The sequence below is a fragment of the Scyliorhinus canicula genome, chromosome 4 (assembly GCF_902713615.1).
Source record: "Scyliorhinus canicula chromosome 4, sScyCan1.1, whole genome shotgun sequence".
Lineage (NCBI taxonomy): Eukaryota > Metazoa > Chordata > Chondrichthyes > Carcharhiniformes > Scyliorhinidae > Scyliorhinus > Scyliorhinus canicula.
The window spans coordinates 133,098,729-133,125,970 of NC_052149.1; the positions used below are offsets into that span (position 1 = coordinate 133,098,729).

At 50.0% G+C, this 27,242-nt stretch overlaps 1 protein-coding gene across 5 annotated transcripts in view; it reads left to right on the top strand.

Moving 5' to 3' along the window:
• The first annotated feature begins 666 nt into the window (after positions 1-666).
• Positions 667-27,242, top strand: part of grk6 (G protein-coupled receptor kinase 6) — a 159,450-nt gene continuing 132,874 nt past the window's right edge. For 4 of the 5 annotated variants that reach the window (XM_038795214.1, XM_038795216.1, XM_038795213.1 and 1 more), the window contains exons 1-2: positions 667-757; positions 25,911-26,023. In XM_038795214.1, the coding sequence (XP_038651142.1) occupies positions 706-757; positions 25,911-26,023 (165 nt within the window). In that variant the 5' untranslated portion in view covers positions 667-705. Of the gene's footprint in view, positions 758-24,358; positions 24,442-25,910; positions 26,024-27,242 lie in introns of those variants that run through there. The other variant, XM_038795217.1, reaches the window with a different exon arrangement.

Below are 27,242 nucleotides of genomic sequence, written 5' to 3' on the forward strand. Positions count from 1 at the left end.
CCCCTCTCTCGCCCCTCCCTCCCTCCCCCTCTCTCGCCCCTCCCTCCCTCCCCTCTCTCGCCCCTCCCTCCCTCTCCCTCTCTCGCCCCTCCCTCCCTCCCCCTCTCTCGCCCCTCCCTCCCTCCCCCTCTCTCGCCCCTCCCTCCCTCCCCCTCTCTCACCCCTCCCTCCCTCCCCCCCTCTCGCCCCTCCCTCCCTCCCCCTCTCTCGCCCCTCCCTCCCTCCCCCTTTCTCGCCCCTCCCTCCCTCCCCCTCTCTCGCCCCTCCCTCCCTCCCCCTCTCTCGCCCCTCCCTCCCTCCCCCTCTCTCGCCCCTCCCTCCCTCCCCCTCTCTCGCCCCTCCCTCCCTCCCCCTCTCTCGCCCCTCCCTATCCCTCCCTCCCCCTCTCCCGCCCATCCCTATCCCTCCCTCCCCCTCTCTCGCCCATCCCTCCTTCCCTCCCTCGCACTCCCCTTCCCCCCCCCCCCCTTGTGTCAGGTGATGTGATGTTAGAGTTTTGTGCAAAGTCTGTTAAAGGAAATGAAAGATGTTTTGTGGATGAGCAGCAGAACCTTTGACTCTTTATACGACAGCAGCTAAACGTCTCACATCTATGATCCCTCCCTACCTCTAGCCGATGATGTGAACTATACTGTGATCTCTCTCTCTCTTCCCTATGCAGGTGGTGGTGGGAAATGGAAAGGGAAGAGCAAGAAGTGGCGGCAGATGTTACAATTTCCCCACATAAGCCTGTGTGAGGAGCTGAGACAGGACATTGGTGAGTCTTGTTCCCTGCCAGGTAACTGGGGCAGTATCTTAACAATAAGGTTCGCTTTTAACGCTGATACTGAGATCTGTGCTGGAGTGTGTACTGGATGCTGCAGATGCTACACGTCCTAGAGGATACAGATATATTGTGTTCATTAATCTAACCTTTTTAACCATTTTGAAAATTCACTATTTTGCCCTAACTTGTGACAAAGAACAGAGAAAAGTACAGCACAGGAACAGGCCCTTCGGCCCTCCAAGCCCGTGCCAACCATGCTGCCCGTCTAAACTAAAATCTTCTACACTTTCAGGGTCCGTATCCCTCTATTCCCATCCTATTCATGTATTTGTCAAGATGCCCCTTATCGTCCCTGCTTCCACCACCTCCCCCAGCAGTGAGTTCCAGGCATCCACTACCCTCTGTGTTAAAAAAAACAAAAAAACAACCCTATCTCGTACATCTCCTCGAAACCTTGCCCCTCGCACATTAAACCTATGCCCCCGAGTAATTGACCCCTCTACCGTGGGGAAAAGCCTCTGACTATCCATCCTGTCTATGCCCCTCATAATTTTGTAGACCTCCTATCAGGTCGCCCCTCAACCTCCGTTGTTCCAGTGAGAACAAACCGAGTTTATTCAATCGCTCCTCATAGCTAATGCCAGGCCACATCCTGGTAAATCTGTTCTGCACCCTCTCTGAAGCCTCCACATCCTTCTGGTAGTGTGGAGACCAGAATTGAACACTATACTCCAAGTGTGGCCTAACTAAGGTTCTAAAAAGCTGCAACATGACTTGCCAATTCTTATACTCAATGCCACGGCCAATGAAGGCTCATGCCGTATGCCTTATTGACTTGTTGCTCTTTTTACTCGTTCTCGCTATAAATATGGCAGTCAATAAGGTTGCCTTTCTTTGTGTAGATATTGATATGTTGCTTTCAGAGTCGCCAGGTAACTCCTGGATAATTGGGGCTCATTCTGGGGTAGGTGGGACCTCTACAAACAGGATGGTCTTCACCTGAACCAGAGGGGTACCAATATCCTGGGGGGTAGATTTGCTAGTGCTCTTCGGGGGGGTTTAAACTAATTCAGCAGGGGGATGGGAACCTAAATTGTAGTCCCAGTGTACAGGATGTTGAGAGTAGTGAGGTCAGGGATAGGGTTAAAAGTTCGCAAGAGGGCACTGGCAAGCAGGACGCTGGTTTGAAGTGTGTCTACTTCAACGCCAGGAGCATCCGGAATAAGGTTGGTGAGCTTGCAGCATGGTTTGATACCTGGGATCTTGATGTTGTGGCGATTTCGGAGACATGGGTAGAGCAGGGACAGGAATGGTTGTTGCAGGTTCCAGGATTTAGATGTTTCTGTAAGAACAGAGAAGATGGTAAAAGAGGGGGGGGTGTGGCATTGTTAATCAAGGAAAGTATTACAGCGGTAGAAAGGACGCTTGAGGACTCGTCTACTGAGGTAGTATGGGCCGAGGTTAGGAACAGTAGAGGAGAGGTCACCCTGTTGGGAGTTGTCTATAGACCTCCGAATAGTTCCAGAGATGTAGAGGAAAGGATTGCAAAGATGATTCTCGACAGGAGCGAGAGTAACAGGGTAGTTGTTATGGGGGACTTTAACTTTCCAAATATTGACTGGAAATACTATAGTTCGAGTACTATAGATGGGTCAGTTTTTGTGCAGTGTGTGCAGGAGGGTTTTCTGACACAGTATGTAGACAGGCCAACAAGGGGCGAGGCCACATTGGATTTGGTACTAGGTAATGAACCCGGCCAGGTGTTAGATTTAGATGTAGGTGAGCACTTTGGTGATAGTGATCACAACTCGGTTATGTTTACTTTAGCAATGGGCAGGGATAGGTATATACCTCAAGGCAAGAATTATAGCTGGGGGAAAGGCAATTATGATGCTATTCGGCAAGATTTAGGATGTATAGGATGGGGAAGGAAACTGCAGGGGATGGGTACAATCGAAATGTGGAGCTTTTTCAAGGAACAGCTACTGCGTGTCCTTGATAAGTATGTACCTGTCAGGCAGGGAGGAAGTTGTCGAGCAAGGGAACCGTGGTTTACTAAGTTTAACCAGCAGAGGGCAGCAGAGCAGAGCTACTGATCAGCTGTTCTGGGGAAATTTGCATACGTGCAGTGCGGTCAGCCTAAGTTGAAGGTGGTTTGTGGAGGGGCTGTCGGCAAGTGACAGTTAAACCCGAAACACTTTGTGAGTGTTTCCCACCCTACCTCCTCCTCTAACCAACCCCCCCACCCCACGGTGGTTGGGAAGCGGGAGCAGGGGCCTGTCGTGAAGGTGAGTGAGTGCCTTTAAATTTGCTTACCTTTCAGCGGGATCAGGGTTTGAGGTAATATCAGGTAAGCTCTTCCTTTCTTTTTCTTTTTCTTGTTTTTTTTTAATCTAGAGGGGATGTCAGGGAAGGCAGTACAATGCTCCTCCTGCAGAATGTTTGAGGTGAGGGACGCCGTCAGTGTCCCTGCTGATTTCATCTGTGGGAAGTGCACCCAACTCCAGCTCCTCATAAACCGTGTTAGGGACCTGGAGCTTGAGCTGGATGAACTTCGGATCATTCGGGAGGCAGAGGGGGTCATAGATAGGAGCTTCAGGGAAGTAGTTACACCAAAGACTGGAGATAGATGGGTAACTGTAAGAGGGACTGGGAAGAAGCAGTCAGTGCAGGGACCCCCTGCGGTCGTTCCCCTGAGTAACAAGTATACCGTTTTGGATACTTGTGGGGGGGACGACTTACCAGGGGTAAGCCATGGGGTACGGGCCTCTGGCACGGAGTCTGTCCCTGTTGCTCAGAAGGGAAGGGGGGAAAGGAGTAGAACATTAGTAATTGGGGACTCAATAGTCAGGGGCACAGATAGGAGATTTTGTGGGAGCGAGAGAGACTCACGTTTGGTATGTTGCCTCCCAGGTGCAAGGGTACGTGATGTCTCGGATCGTGTTTTCCGGGTCCTTAAGGGGGAGGGGGAGCAGCCCCAAGTCGTAGTCCACATTGGCACTAACGACATAGGTAGGAAAGGGGACAAGGATGTCAGGCAGGCCTTTAGGGAGCTAGGATGGAAGCTCAGAGCGAGAACAAACAGAGTTGTTATCTCTGGGTTGTTGCCCGTGCCACGTGATAGTGAGATGAGGAATAGGGAGAGAGAGCAATTAAACACGTGGCTACAGGGATGGTGCAGGCGGGAGGGATTCAGATTTCTGGATAACTGGGGCTCTTTCTGGGGAAGGTGGGACCTCTATAGACAGGATGGTCTACATCTGAACCTGAGGGGCACCAATATCCTGGGGGGGAGATTTGTTAGTACTCTTTGGGGGGGTTTAAACTAATTCAGCAGGGGCATGGGAACCTGGATTGTAGTTTTGGGGTGCGAGAGATTGAGAGTAGAGAGGTCAGGAGCACAGTTTTGACTTCGCAGGAGGGCGGCAGTGTTCAGGTCTGTGGTTTGAAGTGTGTCTATTTCAATGCCAGGAGTATATGAAATAAGGTAGGGGAACTGGCAGCATGGGTTGGTACCTGGGACTTCGATGTTGTGGCCATTTCAGAGACATGGATAGAGCAGGGACAGGAATGGTTGTTGCAGGTTCCGGGGTTTAGGTGCTTTAGTAAGGTCAGAGAAGGGGGCAAAAGAGGGGGAGGTGTGGCGCTGCTAGTCAAGGACAGTATTACGGTGGTAGAAAGGATGCAAGATGGGGACTCTTCTTCCGAGGTAGTATGGGCTGAGGTTAGAAACAGGAAAGGAGAGGTCACCCTGTTGGGAGTTTTCTATAGGCCACCTAATAGTTCTAGAGATGTAGAGGAAAGGATGGCGAAGATGATTCTGGAAAAGAGCGAAAGTAACAGGGTAGTTGTTATGGGAGACTTTAACTTTCCTAATATTGACTGGAAAAGATATAGTTCGAGTACATTGGATGGGTCGTTCTTTGTACAATGTGTGCAGGAGGGTTTTCTGACACAATATGTTGACAGGCCAACAAGAGGTGAGGCCACTTTGGATTTGGTTTTGGGTAATGAACCAGGCCAGGTGTTAGATCTGGAGGTAGGTGAACACTTTGGAGACAGTGACCACAATTCGGTGACCTTTACGTTAGTGATGGAAAGGGATAAGTATACCCCGCAGAGCAAGAGTTATAGCTGGGGGAAGGGCAATTATGATGCCATTAGACATGACTTAGGATGTGTTGGTTGGAGAAGTAGGCTGCAAGGGTTGGGCACACTGGATATGTGGAGCTTGTTCAAGGAACAGCTATTACATGTTCTTGATAAGTACGTACCAGTCAGGCAGGGAGGAAGGGGTCGAGCGAGGGAACCGTGGTTTACCAAAGAAGTGGAATCTCTTGTTAAGAGGAAGAAGGAGGCCTATGTGAAGATGAGGCGTGAAGTTTCAGTTGGGGCGCTTGATAGTTACAAGGAAGCGAGGAAGGATCTAAAGAGAGAGCTGAGACGAGCAAGGAGGGGACATGAGAGTCTTTGGCAGGTAGGATCAAGGAAAACCCAAAAGCTTTCTATAGGTATGTCAGGAATAAAAGAATGACTAGGGTAAGAGTAGGGCCAGTCAAGGACAGTGGTGGGAAGTTGTGTGTGGAGGCTGAGGAGATAAGCGAGATACTAAATGAATACTTTTCGTCAGTATTCACTCAAGAAAAAGATAATATTGAGGAGGAGAATGCTGAGACCCAGGCTATTAGAATAGATGGCATTGAGGTGTGTAGGGAAGAAGTGTTGGCAATTCTGGACAAGGTGAAAATAGATAAGTCCCCGGGGCCGGATGGGATTTATCCTAGGATTCTCTGGGAAGCCAGGGAAGAGATTGCTGAGCCTTTGGCTTTGATTTTTAGGTCATCATTGGCTACAGGAATAGTGCCAGAGGACTGGAGGATAGCAAATGTGGTCCCTTTGTTCAAGAAGGGGAGTAGAGATAACCCCGGTAACTATAGGCCGGTGAGCCTAACGTCTGTGGTGGGTAAAGTCTTGGAGAGGATTATAAAAGATACGATTTATAATCATCTAGATAGGAATAATATGATTAGGGATAGTCAGCATGGTTTTGTGAAGGGTAGGTCATGCCTCACAAACCTTATCGAGTTCTTTGAGAAGGTGACTGAACAGGTAGACGAGGGTAGAGCAGTTGATGTGGTGTATATGGATTTCAGTAAAGCGTTTGATAAGGTTCCCCACGGTCGGCTATTGCAGAAAATACGGAGGCTGGGGATTGAGGGTGATTTAGAGATGTGGATCAGAAATTGGCTAGTTGAAAGAAGACAGAGAGTGGTAGTTGATGGGAAATGTTCAGAATGGAGTTCAGTTACGAGTGGCGTACCACAAGGATCTGTTCTGGGGCCGTTGCTGTTTGTCATTTTTATAAATGACCTAGAGGAGGGCGCAGAAGGATGGGTGAGTAAATTTGCAGACGACACTAAAGTCGGTGGAGTTGTAGACAGTGCGGAAGGATGTTGCAGGTTACAGAGGGACATAGATAAGCTGCAGAGCTGGGCTGAGAGGTGGCAAATGGAGTTTAATGTGGAGAAGTGTGAGGTGATTCACTTTGGAAAGAATAACAGGAATGCGGAATATTTGGCTAATGGTAAAATTCTTGGTAGTGTGGATGAGCAGAGGGATCTCGGTGTCCATGTACATAGATCCCTGAAAGTTGCCACCCAGGTTGATAGGGTTGTGAAGAAGGCCTATGGTGTGTTGGCCTTTATTGGTAGAGGGATTGAGTTCCGGAGCCATGAGGTCATGATGCAGCTGTACCAAACTCTGGTACGGCCGCATTTGGAGTATTGCGTACAGTTCTGGTCGCCTCATTATAGGAAGGACGTGGAAGCTTTGGAACGGGTGCAGAGGAGATTTACCAGGATGTTGCCTGGTATGGAGGGAAAATCTTATGAGGAAAGGCTGATGGACTTGAGGTTGTTTTCGTTAGAGAGAAGAAGGTTAAGAGGTGACTTAATAGAGGCATACAAAATGATCAGAGGGTTAGATAGGGTGGACAGCGAGAGCCTTCTCCCGCGGATGGAGGTGGCTAGCACGAGGGGACATAGCCTTAAAAGGAGGGGTAATAGATATAGGACAGAGGTCAGAGGTGGGTTTTTTACGCAAAGAGTGGTGAGGCCGTGGAATGCCCTACCTGCAACAGTAGTGAACTCGCCAACATTGAGGGCATTTAAAAATTTATTGGATAAGCATATGGATGATAAGGGCATAGTGTAGGTTAGATGGCCTTTAGTTTTTTTTTTCCATGTCGGTGCAACATCGAGGGCCGAAGGGCCTGTACTGCGCTGTATCGTTCTATGTTCTATGTTCTATGAAGCACTTGTCAAGAGGAAGGAAGAAGGCTTATGTTAGGATGAGACATGAAGGCTCAGTTAGGGCACTTGAGAATTACAAGTTAGCCAGGAAGGACCTAAAGGGAGAGTTAAGAAGAGCGAGGAGAGGACACGAAAAGTCGTTGGCGGATAGGATCAAGGAAAACCCTAAGGCTTTCTATAGGTATATCAGGAACAAAAGAATGACTCGAGTAAGATTAGGGCCAATCAAGGATAGTAGTGGAAAGTTGTGTGTGGAATCAGAGGAGATAGGGGAAGCGTTAAATGGATATTTTTCGTCAGTGTTTACACTGGAGAAAGACAATGTTGTCGAGGAGAACACTCGGGTTCAGTCGACCAGGCTAGATGGAATTGAGGTTCAAAAGGAGGAGGTGTTAGCAATTTTGGAAAATGTCAAAATAGATAAGTCCCCTGGGCCAGATGGGATTTATCCTAGGATTCTCTGGGAAGCCAGGGAGGAGATTGCAGAGCCTTTGTCCTTGATCTTTATGTCGTCTTTGTCAACAGGAATAGTGCCGGAAGACTGGAGGATAGCAAATGTTGTCCCCTTGTTCAAGAAGGGGAGTAGAGATAACCCTGGTAATTATAGACCTGTGAGCCTTACTTCGGTTGTGGGTAAAATGTTGGAAAAGGTTATAAGAGATAGGGTTTATAATCATCTTGAAAAGAACAAGTTGATTAGCGATAGTCAACACGGTTTTGTGAAGGGTAGGTCATGCCTCACAAACCTTATTGAGTTTTTTGAGAAGGTGACCAAACAGGTGGATCAGGGTAAAGCTGTTGATGTGGTGTATATGGATTTCAGTAAGGCGTTTGATTAAGTTCCCCACGGTAGGCTATTGCAGAAAATAAGGAAGTATGGAATTGAAAGTGATTTAGCGGTTTGGATCAGTAATTGGCTAGCTGAAAGAAGACAGAGGGTGGTGGTTGATGGCAAATGTTCATCCTGGAGTTCAGTTACTAGTGGTGTACCGCAAGGATCTGTTTTGGGGCCACTGCTGTTTGTCATTTTTATAAATGACCTGGAAGAGGGTGTAGAAGGATGGGTTAGTAAATTTGCAGATGACACGAAGGTCGGTGGAGTTGTGGATAGTGCTGAAGGATGTTATAGGATACAGAGGGACATAGATAAGCTGCAGAGCTGGGCTGAGAGGTGGCAGATGGAGTTTAATGCGGAAATGTGTGAGGTGGTTCACTTTGGAAGGAGTAACAGGAATGCAGAGTACTGGGCTAATGGCAAGATTCTTGGTAGTGTAGATGAACAGAGAGATCTCGGCATCCAGGTACATAAATCCCTGAAAGTTGCCACCCAGGTTAATAGGGCTGTTAAGAAGGCCTATGGTGTGCTAGCCTTTATCAGTAGGGGGATTGAGTTTCGGAGCCACGAGGTCATGCTGCAGCTGTACATAACTCTGGTGCGGCCGCACCTGGAGTACTGCATGCAGTTCTGGTCACCACATTATAGGAAGGATGTGGAAGCTTTGGAAAGGGTTCAGAGGAGATTTACTAGGATGTTGCCTGGTATGGAGGGAAGGTCTTACGAGGAAAGGCTCAGGGAATTGAGGTTGTTTTCGTTAGAGAGGAGAAGGCTGAGAGGTGACTTAATAGAGACATATAAGATAGTCAGAGGTTTAGATAGGGTGGACAGTGAGAGTCTTTTTCCTCGGATGGTGATGACCAACACGAGGGGAGATAGCTTTAAATTGAGGGGTGATAGATATAGGACAGATATCAGAGGCAGTTTCTTTACTCGGAGAGTAGTAGGGGTGTGGAACGCCCTGCCTGCAACAGTAGTAGACTCGCCAACTTTAAGGGCATTTAAGTGGTCTCTGGATGGACATATTGATGAAAATGGAATAGTGTAGGTCAGATAGGCTTCAGATGGTTTCACAGGTCGGCGCAACATCGAGGGCCGAAGGGCCCGTACTGCGCTGTAGTGTTCTATGTTCTATATGTTCTATGTAACAATTGACACCACCACAAGGTTCAACCGGATAGCGATCAAAGACCAATAACCAGTTAGTTCGTTCAAGTTCAATAATACTTTATTGACACACAAGATTAAGTTATACATGCAACATAAACACTATGAGCTAAACTACACCGAACAACTATGACAACCTGTACTTAACTTCAGGCACCTGGCTTAGGTCAGAGGAACAGTGGCCTTTGTTCAAATCTGGGGCTGGAGAAGTAACTGCTGCTCAGCTGGGCTCATCCGTCTGGCAGCGGGCGTTGAACTTGGACTTTCTTCTGGTCGTGGTGCTGCAATTAGAGGTGGATGTTGCCGGAGCACCAGGTCCAAAAGAGATCGAACACATGGCAGTGTCTCTCTTTAGCCTCGGGGGGGGGGGGGGGGGGGGGGGGGGGGGTCGCACTCTTTTGGGCGGGTTCTTAGGTTTGGACCCAATTAATTGGGCAATTCTCGATCCCTGCCTTCGATCTGAGCCAATAAAGGGGTGGGTGCCTTGATGGCTGGGCGTGTCCTAATCAGTCATCGACCTTGGCTTCCTGGGTAAAGGGAGTGGCGCCAATGTGTCTGGAATTGTATTGGTTACCTGAGTATCAGTCCTTTGTCTTACGGAGATCGGTCGTTAAAATACTAACCGGCTGGGGGTTTCGATGCTGTCTGGATTCTCTGCTCACAAATATACATTCAGGCTCTGTGTCTGCCTGAATCTTATACATTGGCCATATTTCCCTTTAGGCTTTGCGAACGTCCATGTTTCTTGTTGTAAGTGGCCATCCCAGATGGCTACAGATTACCTTGTCCACCTGTGTTGCCCCTTTCAATGACCTGCGGACCTGTACACCAAGATCTCTCTGACTGCCAATACCATTCACTGTATATTCCCTACCTGCATTTGACCTTCCAAAATGCATTACCTCACATTTATCCGGATTAAACTCCATCTGCCATCTCATTGCCCAAGTTTCCAAATGATCTAAATCCTGCTGTATCCTCTGACAGTCCTCATCGCTATCCGCAATTCCACCAACCTTTGTGTCGTCCGCAAACTTGCTGATCAGACCGGTTATATTTTCCTCCAAATCATTTATATATGCTACGAACATCAAAGGTCCTAGCACTGATCCCTGCGGAACACCACTAGTCACAGCCCTTCAATTAGAAAAGCACCCTCCCATTGCTACTCTGCCTTCTATGACCTAGCCAGTTCTGTATCCATCTTGCCAGCTCACCCCTGATCCCGTGTGACTCCACCTTTTGTACCAGTCTACCATGAGGGACCTTGTCAAAGGCCTTACTGAAGTCCATATGGACAACATCCACTGCCCTACCTGCATCAATCATCTTTGTGACCTCCTCGAAAAACTCAATCAAGTTAGTGCCATTTGACATTTTCCTGTCCCCCACTATAATCAACTCTTTGAGAATTGAACTGTGACTGGGATGCCCAGCCGGTGTCAGCTTTGACTGTTTTGTAGCTGACAGTGTTACTGGTTGCAGCTTCCGGACAGGATGTGACTCTCTCTAAACCACAGCAAGCTGCAGCAGGAGTCAGAACAAACTGTTTCCTGTTGAAAAACCGATCAGCCAGTAACTACCAAGCAGTCAGATAGTGACCGGCATGCCCTAGTCAGTGTCTGATGAGTGGGCCGGTGTGCCAGGCCGGTCGGTGGGCAGGTGCCAGGCCGGTCGGTGGGCAGGTGCCAGGCCGGTCGGTGGGCAGGTGCCAGGCCGGTCGGTGGGCAGGTGCCAGGCCGGTCGGTGGGCAGGTGCCAGGCCGGTCGGTGGGCAGGTGTGCCAGGCGGGTCGGTGGGCAAGTGTGCCAGGCGGGTTGGGTGGCAGGTGCCAGGCATGTTGGTGGGCAGGTGTGCCAGGCATGTCAGTGGGCAGGTGTGCCAGGCAGGTCGGTGGGCAGGTGGGTCAGTGGGCAGGTGTGCGTGGCCGGTCGGTGGGCTGATGTGCCAGGCGGGTCGGTGGGCAAGTGTGCCAGGCGGGTTGGGTGGCAGGTGCCAGGCATGTTGGTGGGCAGGTGTGCCAGGCATGTCAGTGGGCAGGTGTGCCAGGCATGTCGGTGGGCAGGTGTGCCAGGCGGGTCGGTGGGCAGGTGTGCCAGGCGGGACGGTGGGCAGGTGTGCCAGGCGGGTCGGTGGGCAGGTGTGCCAGGCGGGTCGGTGGGCAGGTGTGCCAGGCGGGTCGGTGGGCAGGTGTGCCAGGTGGGTCGGTGAGCAGGTGTGCCAGGCGGGTCGGTGGCCAGGTGTGCCAGGCGGGTCAGTGGGCAGGTGTGCCAGGCAGGGATGGGGCAGGGTGTGATGGGGCAGAGTGTTTGTCAGGTACAGGGCAGTGTGCATCTGACCAGTTGTTTGCCTGATTCTTGCCGACTCGCCTATCTGTGCCCCTGTGTCCCTTACTTGCAATAGTAATAGGAGATTCAATGGTTAGGGGAATAGATAGGAGATTCTGTGGTCGTGAGCGAGACTCCCGGAAAGTATGTTGCCTCCCGGGTGCCAGGGCCAGGGATATCTCGGATCGTGTCTTCAGGATCCTGAAAGGGGAGGGTGAACAGCCAGAAGTCGTGGTGCACATTGGTACCAACGACTTAGGTAGGAAAAGGGGTGTGGAGGTAATAAACAAGTTTAGGGAGTTAGGCTGGAAGTTAAAAACCAGGACAGACAGAGTTGTCATCTCTGGTTTGTTGCTGGTGCCACGTGATAGCGAGGCTAGGAATAGGGAGAGAGTGCAGTTGAACACGTGGCTACAGGAATGGTGTAGGAGGGAGGGCTTCAGGTATTTGGATAATTGGAGCGCATTCTGGGGAAGGTGGGACCTGTACCAGCAGGACGGGTTGCATCTGAACCAGAGGGGCACCAATATCCTGGGCGGGAAGTTTTTTAGTACTCTTCGGGAGGGTTTAAACTAATTTGGCAGGGGAATGGGAATCGGATATGTAGTCCAGCAACTAAGGAAGCCGATATTCAGGACGCCAAAGCACGTAGTGATGCAGTGGGGAAGGTAACACTGACAAAGGAGAGTACTTGCAGGCAAGGAGATGGGTTGAAGTGTGTATACTTCAATGCAAGAAGCATCAGGAATAAGGTGGGTGAACTTAAGGCATGGATCGGTACTTGGGACTACGATGTGGTGGCCATCACGGAAACTTGGATAGAAGAGGGGCAGAAATGGTTGTTGGAGGTTCCTGGTTATCAATGTTTCAATAAGATTAGGGAGGGTGGTAAAGAGGTTGGGGGGGGGGGGGGGTGGCATTGTTAATTAGAGATAGTATATCAGCTGCAGAAAGGCAGTTCGAGGGGGATCTGCCTACTGAGGTAATATAGGTTGAAGTTAGAATTTTTTTTTTTTAGAATTAGAACAGTACAGCACAGAACAGGCCCTTCGGCCCTCCATGTTGTGCCGAGCAATGATCACCCTACTCAAGCCCACGTATCCACCCTATACCAGTAACCCAACAACCCCCATTAACATTATTTTTTTTTTAGGACAGTAAGGGCAATTTAGCCTGGCCAATCCACCTAACCCGCACATCTTTGGACTGTGGGAGGAAACCGGAGCACCCGGAGGAAACCCACGCACACACGGGGAGGACGTGCAGACTCCGCACAGACAGTGACCCAGCCGGGAATCAAACCTGGGACCCTGGAGCTGTGAAGCATTTATGCTAACCACCATGCTACCGTGCTGCCCCATTAGACAGTCCATTAGATTAGACAGTCAGAGACCTTTTCCCCGGGTGGAACAAACTATTACAAGGGGACATAAATTTCAGGTAAACAGGGGGATGTCAGAGGTAGGTTCTTTACCCAGAGAGTTGTGGGGGCATGGAATGCGCTGCCTGTGGAAGTAGTTGAGTCGGAAACGTTAGGGACCTTCAAGCGGCTATTGGATAGGTACATGGATTAGGGTAGAATAATGGAGTGTAGATTAATTTGTTCTTAAGGGCAGCACGGTAGCATTGTGAATAGCACAATTGCTTCACAGCTTCAGGGTCCCAGGTTCGATTTCGACTTGGGTCACTGTCTGTGTGGAGTCTGCACATCCTCCCCGTGTGTGTGTGGGTTTCCTCCGGGTACTCCGGTTTCCTCCCACGGTCCAAAGATGTGCAGGTTGGGTGGATTGGCCATGCTAAATTGCCCTTAGTGTCTAAAATTCTATGATTAACCTAGGACAAAAGTTCGGCACAATATCGTGGGCCAAAGGGCCTGTTCTGTGCTGTATTTCTCTACCTCTCTATCTATCTCTATGTCCTTTCACAGAGTACTTTTGCATCTTCTTCTTGTCAGTAAATTTAACAACTATACCTTCAGTCCCTTCAACCCAGTCTTTTATCTAAATTGAAGAAAGTTGAGGTCCCAGCACTGATCGTTGTGGAACACCACTTGTCACTTTCTACCAACTAGGAAAAAAAACATTTCTGCCAACTGTCTTGTTTCCTGTGAGCTTGCCAGTCTTCAGTCCATGACAATATGTTACTCCCGGCACAATCAGTTTTATATTCTGCAATGACCTTTGATGTGGCACCTTATCAAATGCCTTCTGGAAATCTAAGCATAGTACATCCAGCGGTTCTCCTTTATCCACAGCACCTGTGATAGCTTCAAAGAACGCCAATAAATTGATTAAACATGCTTTCCCTTTCACAAAATCATGTTGATTCTTCCTGATTGCCTTGAATTTTCCCAATGCCCTGAAGAGTGGCTTAAGAATGGCTTCTAACATTTTCACTCTGACAGATGTTCGGTAACTCATCTCCTGACTCTCCAAAGCCTGTCCGCCAACTACGAGGCACAAGTCAGGAGTGTAATGGAATACTCTCCACTTACCTGAATGTGCGGAGCTCCAACAACACTCAAGAAGTTAGCTTGATTGCTCCCCCTTCCACAAACATTCACTCCCTCCATCACTGATGAAGTGTAGTAGATGTGTATACCATCTACAAGATGCACAGCAGTAACGCACCAAGGCTTCTTAGTCAGCACCTTCAAAAACCCACAACCAGTACTATCCAGAAAGACGAGGGCAGCAGATACCTGGGTACCACACCACCTGTTGATTCGTTGGTACTGTACTCTCTCTACGTGCAGACAATAATTGGTCAGTTTGCCGACGCCAGATTCATTCATCGTTAGATTGTGCAGTATATGAAATCAGACCTGTTTTGGCTAATGCAATTGCTCAAGTCCACTTTTCGCCTGAGGTATAATTTCCCACCAGAACATGTTCCCACAGTCGACTTCCAGTGATGCCATGTATACGGAGGTTGCATGTGGGAAGTTCTGACTTGAATTTTTGGGGTTTTCTGAACCTTAATGCCCGATCCCAAGAGCAATTTTTGAATAAATCGGTGCAGGAAGACATTGTAATGTCAAAGGCCCAGAAGAAGAAGGGCGGAAAGAAGAGGGCTAACAAAAATTCGTGGTTGAGTGAGTCGATGTCTCGGGTGGGAAAAAGATGGCGGGGAAAGGAGCACAATGTGGCGCCGCTCCCCTCACAGTGGATTATCTGATTGAAGTGATGTCTGGAGAATTTGAAAAGTTGCTTGCCAAGCATATGGAGGTGATGCAAAGAGAAATGATGGCTGTGATAAAAATGTGCGTGGAAGAGGCGATGGCTCCGGTAAAGGCGGCTGTGTCGAAGAATGCGGGCAAGATAAGAGAGCAAGGAGAGAAGTTGAAGGGGATGGAGGAGGCTACGTTACAGCACAGCGGCCAGATCACTTCGATGGGTGAGGAGTTGTGGGGAGTGGCCCAGGTGAATAAAGGGCGCAAAGCTAAGGTAGAGGACCTGGAGGACAGGTCAAGGAAGCAAAATCTTCAGATCCTGGGTCTGCCAGAAGGGGTGGAGGGCCCGAGGCCGACTGAATACTTTGCAAAGTTGCTGGCGGAGTTGATGGGTGGGGCGGAGAGGAGTGGTGGGGCGGAGAGGAGGGGGGGGCGGAGAGGAGGAGGGGGGGCCGGAGAGGGGGGGGGGGGGCGGAGAGGAGGGAGGGTGGCGGAGGGGGGGGGGGTTTGCGGAGAGGGGGTGGGGAGAGGAACCCTCCCAATATGAGCTGGACAGGCACATCAGTCGCTAAGGCTGAAAGCGAATGAGCCGCCAAGAACAGTTATACTTCACTTCCACAAGTATTGTACCAAGGAAAAGGTCCTAAACTTGGGAAAACAGAGGCGAGCGATGAAATGGGAGGGTGCTGGAATTTACTAAGATTTGATGATGGATTTGGCGAAAAGGGGGGTGACTTTCGGGTGTTGGCGGCTCTAGACAACAAGGGCGAGCGGTTTGGAGTGGTCTATCCCACGACATTGAGGATGACGTACATCTCGAAGGATCTCCACTTTGGAATGGTGGAGGTGTTTGTGAAGGCTGAAGGATTGGACTGAGAAGGGGGAGATTTGTCTTTGTTTTTTGTTTCTAGTGTTTTACAATTCTGTACAGAGTGGCGGGAATGTAGTGGTCTTGGGGTTGGTTGAATGTGGGGTGGTAGTCTTGCTGTGAGTTTGTCATAAGTACTTTGGGGTTGGGGGATGTGTGCACTAGCTTTGGTGGAGGTGGTGGGGGGTGGGGGGGTGGGGTGGGGGGGTTGTTGGTGCGGTTTTTGGTTCCTGAGATTGAGCTATGGAAGAGGGGATTGAGAGGAAGGGTGGGGGTTTGGGTAGGGGCCCCCGCACTAGCCAGCAGAGTTTGACTAGTGATTGGGGAGGTGAGGGACCAGACAACCCGAGGTGTGGCGGTACAGGTAGGCAAGAGGGTACGGTACAAGATGGAGAAGGTCCAGGGAGGCAGGTAAGTAGTAGTAACGGGTAGGCTGGTGGCATTAGTGACTGCATGTGGTACACAAGATGTATTCAAGAATTGACTTCTTCATGGTGGGAAAGGTACTATTGGCTGGGATTTGGAGATCTGAGTATTCAGCAATCGTGATTTTGGATCATGCCCCACACTGGATGGATGTGTTACTGGAAAAGGAGGTAACTCAGATGCTGGGGTGCAGAATGGATGTGGGATTACTAGCAGGCCAGAGCTTCTGTTAGAAGATTGGAAAGGTGATCGAGGGGCATGTGATGTTTAATTGTACGGGGTGGGGGGGGGGGGGGGGGTCTCGCAATCGGTGGCTTGGGAGGCAGTAAGGGGGGAGGCGATTTCGTTCAAGACTAAGGTAGTTAGGGTGGAGAGGGAATAATGCCAAAGACTGATGGAGGAGATTTTAGAGGTAGATGGGAGGTATGCTGAGGGCACGGGCCCAGGTCTTCCGGTTAAGAGGAAGGAGCCACAAGCGAGGTTCAGTTAACTGTCTACGGGGAAAGTGGCATGTCAGCTAAGAAAGGTGAAAGGGGCGGTACATGAGTATGGAGCAAGACAAGAGGCATGCTGACTGGCCAACTTCGAAGGGAGGCAGCAAAGAGAGAGATAGTTCAGATACGGAATAAGGCAGGGAAGTTGGTGGTGGCTCCGGAGCAGATTAATGAAGAATTTAAAGAATTTTAAGAATTTTATAGAGATCTATATAGGAGGAACGTGAGATGAGGGAGTTCTTGGATGGGCTAGAGTACCCGAGGTTGGGATAGGAGGATACAGCAGGCTTGGAAGAGCCGGGGAGGGTGCAAGAGGTGAAGGCGGCAATTGGGAGGATACAGACGGGGAAGGCGGCAGAGCCGACTGGTTCCCAGCCGAATTCTATAAGAAATTTAAAGACAAGCTGGCGCCGCTGATGGTGGGCATGTTTGAAGACACGATGGACAGAGGTGTCTTGCCACAAACTATGGGGCAAGATTCCATCTTGTTACTGCTAAAGAAAGATAAGTACCCAGTGGAGTGTGGGTCGTATAGATCCATTTATCTGCTGAACGTAGATGCCAAAATTCTGGCAAAGGTGTGAGCGTTAAGGCTGGAAGGGTGTCTCGAAGGTGATGGAGGAGGACCAGACGGCAATTGTTTTCGAACATGAGGAGGTTGCTGAATGTAGGCCTCTCTCTAGCTGAGGGAAGGGAGATTGAAGTGGTAGCTGTGGATGCAGAGAAGGCATTTGATCGGGTAGAATGGGATTATCTGATGGAGGTACTGGAGAGGTTTGGGATAGGGCCAAATTTTGGGGCATGGGTGCATCTGTTATATAAAGAGCCAAAGGTAAGTGTGCGAACAAATAATTCAAACTCTGGGTATTTCACATTCAAACGCGGTAGGAGACAGGGTGCCCTATGGCCCCTCATCCTTCTAAACTCCAAGTACAGTCCCAGGATCCTCAAACGTTCCTCATACGACAACCTCTTCATTCCAGGGATCATTCTTGTGAACCTCCACTGGACCCTTTCCAAGGACAGCACATACGGTCCAGGGCATGGAATTCAGCGGCTTCTGCCTCTGTGTCTGCGCTGCTCCACTACTCGGCCTGGACTTCCAGTGTAATCTCCAGTGCCTAACCCTGAAATTTGGTGGGCCCCTAACATCCCTCACTGTGTGCAGCCTCGCGACCCTAAAGGTCGATCCGCCTTCCCTCTTCGCAAATCTAACCCCGGATTGCAAACCCGTCGCCACCAGGAGCAGACGGTACAACACCCAGGATAGGACCTTCATCAGGTCCGAGGTCCAGCTGCTGCTTCGGGAAGGCATCATCGAGGCCAGCAACAGCCCCTAGAAAGCCCAAGTAGTAGAAGTTAAAACTGGGGAGAAACACAGAATGGTCGTGGACTACAGCCAGGCCATCAATCGGTACACGCAGCTCGACGCGTACCCCCTCCCACGCATATCTGATATAGTCAATCAGATTGCACAGTACCGGGTCTTCTCAACGGTTGACCTGAAATCCGCGTACCACCAGCTCCCCATCCGTAAATCGGACCGACCATACACTGCCTTCCAGGCGGACGGGGTCGCCTCTATCACTTCCTCAGGGTTCCTTTCGGCGTCACCAACGTGGTCTCGGTCTTCCAAAGGGAGAGGGACCGAATGGTCGACTGGTACGGTTTGCGGGCCACCTTTCCGTACCTGGACAACGTCATAATCTGCGGCGATGATCAGCAGGACCACGATGCCAACCGTGCTAAATTTCTCCACACCGCCACTCTCATAAACCTCACCTACAATAAGGGGAAGTGCGTGTTTAGCACGACCCACTTAGCCATCCTTGGCTATGTGGTCCAGAACGGAGTTCTGGGGCCCGATCCCGACCACATGCGCCCCCTCGTGGAGCTCCCCCTCCCCCACTGCCCCAAGGCCCTCGAGCGCTGCCTCGGGTTCTTTTCATACTACGCCCAGTGGGTCCCAAACTATGCGGACAAGGCTTGCCCATTCATACAGTCACGCATTTTCCCCTGATGGACGAGGAACAACAGGCCTTTGCCCGTATCAGAACCGATATCGCCAAGGCCGGGATGCACGCAGTGGACGGGACACTGCCCTTTCAAGTAGAGAGTGACGCATCAGACGTCGTCCTAGCCTCCACCCTTAATCAGGCAGGCAGACCCGGGGCATTCTTTTCCCGCACCCATCATGCCTCAGAAATTTGGCACTCGTCCATCGAAAAAGAGGCCCATGCTATCTTTGAAGCTGTGCGGCATTGGAGGCATTACCTGGCCGGCAGGAGATTCACTCTCCTCACTGACCAACGGTCGGTAGCCTTCATGTTCGATAACACACAGCGGGGAAAGATCAAGAATGATAAGATCTTGAGGTGGAGGATCGAGCTCTCCACCTACAATTACGAGGTTTTGTATCGCCCCGGCAAGCTCAACAAGCCCTCTGACGCCCTATCCCGAGGTACATGTGCCAGCGCACAAGTAGACCGACTCAGGGCCCTGCACGACAGCCTTTGTCACCCAGGAGTCACACGGTTGTACCATTTTATAAAGGCCCGCAATCTGCCCTACTCCGTCGAGGAAGTACGGACAGTCACCAGGGACTGCCAGGTTTGTGCGGAGAGCAAACTGCACTTTTACCAGCCAGACCGTGCGCGCCTGGTGAAAGCCTCCCGCCCCTTTGAACGTCTCAGCATGGATTTCAAAGGACCCCTCCCCTCCACCAACCGTAACATGTATTTTCTCAGTCTGGTCGATGAGTACTCCAGATTCCCCTTTGCCATCCCATACCCCGACATGACGTCATCAAAGCCCTCAACACAATCTTCGCTCTGTTCGGTTTCCCCACCTACATCCACAGTGACAGGGGATCCTCATTCATGAGTGATGAGCTGCGTCAGTTCCTGCTCAGCACGGGAATTGTCTCCAGCAGGACGACCAGCTACAACCCCCGGGGAAGCGGACAGGTAAAGAGGGAGAATGGGACGGTATGGAGGGCCGTCCAACTGGCCCTACGGTCCAGGAACCTCCCGGCTTCCCGCTGGCAGGAGGTCCTCCTGATGTACCACACTCCATTCGGTCACTACTGTGCATTGCCACTAACAACAAACCCCATGAACATCTTTTTGCCTTCCCCAGGAAGTCCATATCCGAGGTGTCGCTCCCGACTTGGCTTGCAGCTCCAGGACCCGTCCTGCTCCGTAGGCATGTCCGACTCCACAAGGTGGACCCGTTGGTGGAGAGGGTGCAATTGCTCCATGCAAACCCCCAGTATGCCGATGTGGCGTACCCCGACGGCAGCCAGGATACTGTCTCCCTCAGGGACCTGGCACCAGCAGGTTCCCCACACACACACCCCTCCGGCCCGCCACCACCCTCCCCTTCTCCGGCGCACCCAGCAGCAACCACCCCCCCCCCCCCCCCCCCCCCCCCCCTCCCCCAGGACCATCCGTCCTCTCCCTGCCCACGCCCGAGGATGAAGAGGATTTCAGTATGCTCCCGGAGTCACCGAAGATCAGACCAGCATCGGCATCGCCGCCACTGCTGCATCGCTCCCAGCGGCACATCAAGTCCGCGGACCGGTTAATAAGAACATACGAACTAGGAGCAGGAGTAGGCCATCTGGCCCCTCGAGCCTGCTCCGCCATCCAATGAGATCATGGCTGATCTTTTGTGGTCTCGGCTCCACTTTCCGGCCCGGGGAAAATTGATGTACAGAGAGATCTGGGAGTTCAGGTCCACTGTACCCTGAAGGTGGCAACTCAGGTCGATAGAGTGGTCAAGAAGGCATACAGCATGTTTGCCTTCATCGGACGAGGTATTGAGTACAAGAGTCGGCAGGTCATGTTACAGTTGTATAGGGCTTTGGTTCGGCCACATTTGGAATACTGCGTGCAGTTCTGGTCGCCACATTACCAGAAGGATGTGGATGCTTTAGAGAGGGTGCAAAGGAGGTTCACCAGGATGTTGCCTGGTATGGAGGGTGCTAGCTATGAAGAAAGGTTGAGTAGATTAGGATTGTTTTCGTTGGAAAGACGGATGTTGAGGGGGGGGACCTGATTTAGGTCTACAAAATTATGAGAGGTATGGACAGGGTGGATAGAAACAAGCTTTTTCCAAGATTGGGGGTGTCAATTACAAGGGGTCACGATTTCAAGGTGAGAGGAGGAAAGTTTAAGGGAGATATGCGTGGAAAGTTTTTTACGTAGAGGGTGGTGGGTGCCTGGAACGCTTTACCAGCAGAGGTGGTAGAGGCGGGCACGATAGCATCATTTAAGATGCATCTAGATATATGAACGGGCGGGAACAGAGGGAAGTAGACCTTAGAAAATAGGGGACAGGTTTAGATAAAGGATCTGGATCGGCACAGGCTGGGAGGGCCGAAGTGCCTGTTCCTGTGCTGTAATTTTCTTTCTTCTTTCTTCTTTGTTCTTTGAACACCATAACCCTTAATCCCTTTATTCTTCAAAAAACTATCTATCTTTATCTTAAAAACATTTAATGAAGGAGCCTCTGCTATTTCACTGGGCAAGGAATTCCATAGATTTACAACCCTTTGGGTGAAGAAATTCCTCCTAAACTCAGTCCTAAATCTACTTCCCCTTATTTTGAGGCTATGCCCCCTAGTTCTGCTTTCACCCGCCAGTGGAAACAACCTGCCCGCATCTATCCTATCTATTCCTTTCATAATTTTATATGTTTCTATAAGATCCCCCCTCATCCTTCTAAATTCCAACGAGTACAGTCCCAGTCTACTCAACCTCTCCTTGTAATCCAACCCCTTCAGCTCTGGGATTAGCCTAGTGAATCTCCTCTGCACACCCTCCAGTGCCAGTATGTCCTTTCTCAAGTAAGGAGACCAAAATTGAACACAATACTCCAGGTGTGGCCTCACTAACACCTTATAAAATTGCAGCATAACCTCTAACTGGTCCACTGGACTTCAAAAGACATTTTTTTTTCTCTCCCCAATATTGTAAATGTGTAGCTCATTTGTTGTATATAATTCTCCACCACCACCGCCGGACTCAATTTTAACAGGGGGTGAATGTGGTAAACCACTGTTACACCTATATTAGGTGATGTATGGTAGGACCTGTACTACAGGTACGTCGGTAGTCCCTGCCTGCTGACCCCCGCCCAGTAGACGGAGTATAAATGTGTGTGTCCTCCATGCTGCAGCCATTTTGTCAGCTGCTGTGGAAGGCCACACATCTTACAACACTAAAGCCTCATTTGTATCCAACTCTCGTCTTTGTGCAATTGATCGTGCATCATCCCCACTCTCTGCCTCTGCCAGTCAACCAATCCTCTATCCATGCCAGACCTTACCCTTAATACCATGGGCTTTTAACTTATTTAACAGTCTCCTATGCGGCACCTTGTCAAAGGCCTTCTGGAAATCTAAATAAATCACGTCCACTGGTTTTCCTTTGTCTCACCTCCTTGTTACTTTCTCAGAACTCAAACAGATTTGTCAGACATGACCTCCCCTTGACAAAGCTGTGCTGACTCAGTCCTATTTTACCATGCACTTCCAAGTACTCTGCAATTTCATCTTTAATAACGGACTCTAAAATCTCACCAATCACTGAATTCAGGCTAACCGGCCTATAATTTCCCATCTTCTGCCCCCCTCCCTCCCTTAAACAGCGATGTTACATTAGAAACTTTCCAGTCCTCTGGGACCCTTTCTGTCTCCAGAGATGCCTGAAAGATCATCATCAATACCTCTACAATCTCCTCGGCTATCTCTTTTAGAACCCAAGGGTGTGGTCCATCCAGTCCAAGTGATTTATCCACCCTCAGACCTTTCAGTTTCCCCAGAACCTTCTCCTCAGTGATGGCCACCACACACACCTCTGCCGCCTGGTTCTCCTGGAGCTCTGGCACCCCACTGGTGCCTTCCACTGTGAAGACTGATGCAAAGTAACTATTCAGTTTGTCTGCCATTTCTTTATTTCCTATTATTACTTCTCCAGCCATATTTTCCAGGTCCAATGTCTACTTTTCCCTCTCTCTTACCTTGTAAATATTGAAAATAACTCTTCCTATCTTCCTTTATATAACTAGATAGCTTGCACTCATACTTCATCTTCTCCCCCCTTATTGCTTTTTTAATTGTCCTCTGCTCGCTTTTAAAGGTTTCCCAATCCTCCATTAATCCTCGCCATTTTGTATGCTTTCTCTTTAGCCTTGATGCTGTCCTTTACATCCCTTGTCAGCCATGGATGCCTTGTCCTCCCCTTCGCATGTTTCCTCCTCCTTGCGATGAATTTCTGTTGTGCCTCCCTAATAACCCCCAAAAACTCCTGCCATTGCTGTTCCACTGTCTTCCCTGCTGGGCTCCTTCTCCAATCAACTCTGGCCAGCTCCTCCCTCATGTCTTTGTAGTTACCCTTATTTAATTCTAATACATCTGATTGCAGCTTCTCCCTCTCAAACTGCAGGATAAATTCTATCATATTGTGGTCACTGCTCCCTAAGGGTTCCTTCACCTTCAAGTCTGCCTCGTTACACATCACCAAATCCAGAATTGCCTGTTCCCTAGTCGACTGTCACGTGCTGCTCCAAAGAAACATCGCTGATACATGCCATAAATTCCTTTTCTTGGGATCCATTACCAGCCTGATTTTGCCAGTCCACCTGCATATTGGGGCTGGTTTAGCTCACTGGGCTAAATCGCTGGCTTTTAAAGCAGACCAAGCTGGCCAGCAGCACGGTTCGATTCCCGTACCATCCTCCCCGGACAGGCGCCGGAATGTGGTGACTAGGGGCTTTTCGCAGTAACTTCATTGAAGCCTACTCGTGACAATAAGCGATTTTCATTTCATTTTCATTTCGTATTGAAGTCCTCCATGAATATTGTAACATTGCCTCTTTTACATGCCTTTTCTATCTCCTGATATATTTTCTGCCCTATATCCTGACTACTGCTTGGGGGTCTGTATATAACTCCCATCAGGGTCTTTTTACCGTTGCGATTTCTCAACTCTACCCACAGAGATTCTATATCGCTCCTTGCTGTCAATTTAACTTAATTCTTTACTAATAGTGCAATTTTTGCAATAACCCTTTGACCATCTGCCTGTCCTTTCAATAGGACACGTATCCTTGTATAATTAGATCACAGCCCTGATCCCCTTGCAGCCACGTCTCTGTGACGCCCACAACCTGGTACCGGCCAGTTTCAGTGTGCGCAACAAGCTAATTTACCTTGATCCGTATACTGTGCGCATTTAGGTACAACACCCTACATCCCACCCCCCTGCCACATAGAGATCTCACCTCAATAAATCAAAGATGCGCCTGCTGTTCGAAGGGGTGGAGGTGAGTGATATGGGAGGAGCATATTCACGTGTTTTGGTCCTGTCTGAAACTAGAAAGTTTTTGGAGGTCGGTATTCAAGACAATTGCATGTGGATGTGAAGCCCCCCCCCCAAGAAGCCATATTTTGGGATTTCGGACCAGCTTGAGCTGCAGGAGGGCACGGGAGCTGATTTCTTAGTGTTCGCCTCATTGATAGCTCGAAGGTGGGTTTTGTTGGGGTGGAGGTCAGCTTCTCCACCCTTTGCCTCAGTGGGGTGGGGAGAATTACTGGATTTTGTGACCCTAGAGAAGGTGAAGTTCGAACTGAGGGGATGAAGGAGGGATTTGACAATTGTTGGGGTTTGTTTATTATGCATCTCCGGGAATTGGTTACCATTGACTTTTTTTTGGGCGGGGGGGGGGGGGGGGGGGGTGGAGGTGGGGAGCATGTCTTGGATGTTTGTTTGTTTGGGAGTTGCTTGGGGCTGTTTGGGTGTTGTATTGTGAAAATGTTGAAAATTTGTTGAATAAAAGCTGAATCCGGTCGGAGTGAGGACTGAGTGACTGCTGGGTAAGTAGTAAAGATTTAAATTGTTAGGGCAGGTCCATAACAGCTGATTGCTTTTATCGTGCAGGGCGCAGTGGTTGCTGGTTAAGTGTTTTATTTTTACCTGTATTTACGTTGGGCGGTTCCTCAACCAGAGAAATTACACTTGTTGTGGCCCCACCTTCCACCTCCTCTAACCTAAGGGGTTGAGTGAATATCAGGTAAGCTCTTTCTTTCTTTTTCTTGTTTTATCCGCAAGTTATCTCGGGGGGGGGGGGGGGGGGGGGGGGGGCAGGGAAGGCGGTGCAACGTTCCTCCTGCAGAATGTTTGAGGTGAGAGATTCCGTCAGTGTCCCTGCTGATTTCACCTGTGGGAAGTGCACCCAACTCCAGCTCCTCAGAAACCATGTTAGGGAGCTGGAGCTGGATGAACTTCGGATCATTCGGGGGGCAGAGGTCGTCATAGATAGATGCTTCAGGGATGTAGTTACTCTGAATAATCAAGATAGATGGGTGACGGTGAAAGGGGCTGGGAGGAAGCAGTCAGTGCATGGATCCTCTGTGGTCATTCCCCTCAGTAACAAGTATACCACATTGGATATTGTTGTGGAGGACGGCCTACCAGGGGTAAGCCACGGTGAACGGATCTCCAGCATCGAGTCCATCCCTGTGGCTCAGAAGGGAAGGAGGGCGAGCAGGAGAGCGATAGTTATTGGGGGCTCGATAGTTAGAGGGTCAGATAAACAGTTCTGTGGCAACGAAAGAGACTCACTGATGGTATGTTGCCTCCTGGGTGCCAGGGTCAGTGACGTCTCGGACCGTGTTTTCAGAATCCTCAAAGGGGAGGGGAACAGTCACAAGTCATGGTACACATCGGTACCAATGACATAGGTAAGAGAAGGGATGGGGATTTAAAACAGGTATTTAGGGAGCTAGGGTGGAAGCTGAGAGCCAGGACATACCATGTTGTCATATCTGGTTTGTTGCTGGTGCCACGTGCTAGCGAGGTGAGGAACAGGGAGAGAGTGCAGATAAACACGTGGCTGCAGGGATGGTGTAGGAGGGAGGGTTTCAGGTACGTGGATAATTGGAGCACATTCTTGGCAAGGTGGGACCTGTACAAACAGGACGGTTTGCACCTGAACCAGAGGGACACCAATATCCTGGGAGGGAAATTTGCTACGGCTCTTTTTTTGGGGGGCGGGGGTGTTTACAACAGGGGCCGGAATGGTTGTTGGAAGGTCCGGGGTATAGATGTACCAGCAAGGGTGGGGAAGGTGGTAAAAGAGGTGGAGGAGTAGCATTGTTAATCAAGGATAGTTTAATGGCTGCAGAAAGGCAGTTTGAGGGGGATCTGCCTACTGAGGTAATGTGGGCCGAAGTTAGAAATAGGAAAGGAGCGGTCACGTTGTTAGGAGTTTTCTATCGGCCCCCAAATAGTAATAGAGATGTGGAGGAAGAAATTGCAAAACAGATCATGGATAGGTGTGGAGGTCTCTGGATCGGTGTCATGGGTGACTTTAACTTTCCAAATATTGATTGGAAAAGTGGAAATAAGGGAATAAACAGGAAACAAACAGAAGGGGGACCCTTACAGGAGTGATTAATTAATCTGTTAGTCCCATTAGGTTGTGACATTTAATTGCTTAAATTAGAATGATCCTTCATTTGTTTTTCATTTCCTTTGTAGATAAGGACTACAGGAGCCTGTGTGATGAACAGCCCATTGGGCGGCTACTATTTCGCCAATTCTGTGAGACCCGACCTGAATTGTCCCGCTGTGTGATGTTTCTGGATGCAGTGGTAAGTTCTGTGTGAGTGTCTGTGCACTGGAGCCAGTGTCCATTAGCTCTGTGTGTGTGTGTCTGTGCACTGGAGCCAGTGTCCATTAGCTCTGTGTGTGTCTGTGCACTGGAGTCAGTGTCCATTAGCTCTGTGTGTGTGTCTGTGCACTGGAGTCAGTGTCCATTAGCTCTGTGTGTGTCTGTGCACTGGAGCCAGTGTCCATTAGCTCTGTGTGTGTCTGTGCACTGGAACCAGTGTCCATTAGCTCTGTGTGTGTCTGTGCACTGGAACCAGTGTCCATTAGCTCTGTGTGTGTCTGTGCACTGGAGCCAGTGTCCATTAGCTCTGTGTGTGTCTGTGCACTCGAGCCAGTGTCCATTAGCTCTGTGTGTGTCTGTGCACTGGAGTCAGTGTCCATTAGCTCTGTGTGTGTCTGTGCACTGGAGTCAGTGTCCATTAGCTCTGTGTGTGTCTGTGCACTGGAGCCAGTGTCCATTAGCTCTGTGTGTGTCTGTGCACTGGAGTCAGTGTCCATTAGCTCTGTGTGTGTCTGTGCACTGGAGTCAGTGTCCATTAGCTCTGTGTGTGTCTGTGCACTGGAGCCAGTGTCCATTAGCTCTGTGTGTGTCTGTGCACTGGAGCCAGTGTCCATTAGCTCTGTGTGTGTCTGTGCACTGGAGCCAGTGTCCATTAGCTCTGTGTGTGTCTGTGCACTGGAGCCAGTGTCCATTAGCTCTGTGTGTCTGTGCACTGGAGTCAGTGTCCATTAGCTCTGTGTGTGTCTGTGCACTGGAGCCAGTGTCCATTAGCTCTGTGTGTGTCTGTGCACTGGAGCCAGTGTCCATTAGCTCTGTGTGTGTGTCTGTGCACTGGAGCCAGTGTCCATTAGCTCTGTGTGTGTCTGTGCACTGGAGCCAGTGTCCATTAGCTCTGTGTGTGTCTGTGCACTGGAGCCAGTGTCCATTAGCTCTGTGTGTGTCTGTGCACTGGAGCCAGTGTCCATTAGCTCTGTGTGTGTCTGTGCACTGGAGCCAGTGTCCATTAGCTCTGTGTGTGTCTGTGCACTGGAGCCAGTGTCCATTAGCTCTGTGTGTGTCTGTGCACTGGAGCCAGTGTCCATTAGCTCTGTGTGTGTCTGTGCACTGGAGTCAGTGTCCATTAGCTCTGTGTGTGTCTGTGCACTGGAGCCAGTGTCCATTAGCTCTGTGTGTGTGTCTGTGCACTGGAGCCAGTGTCC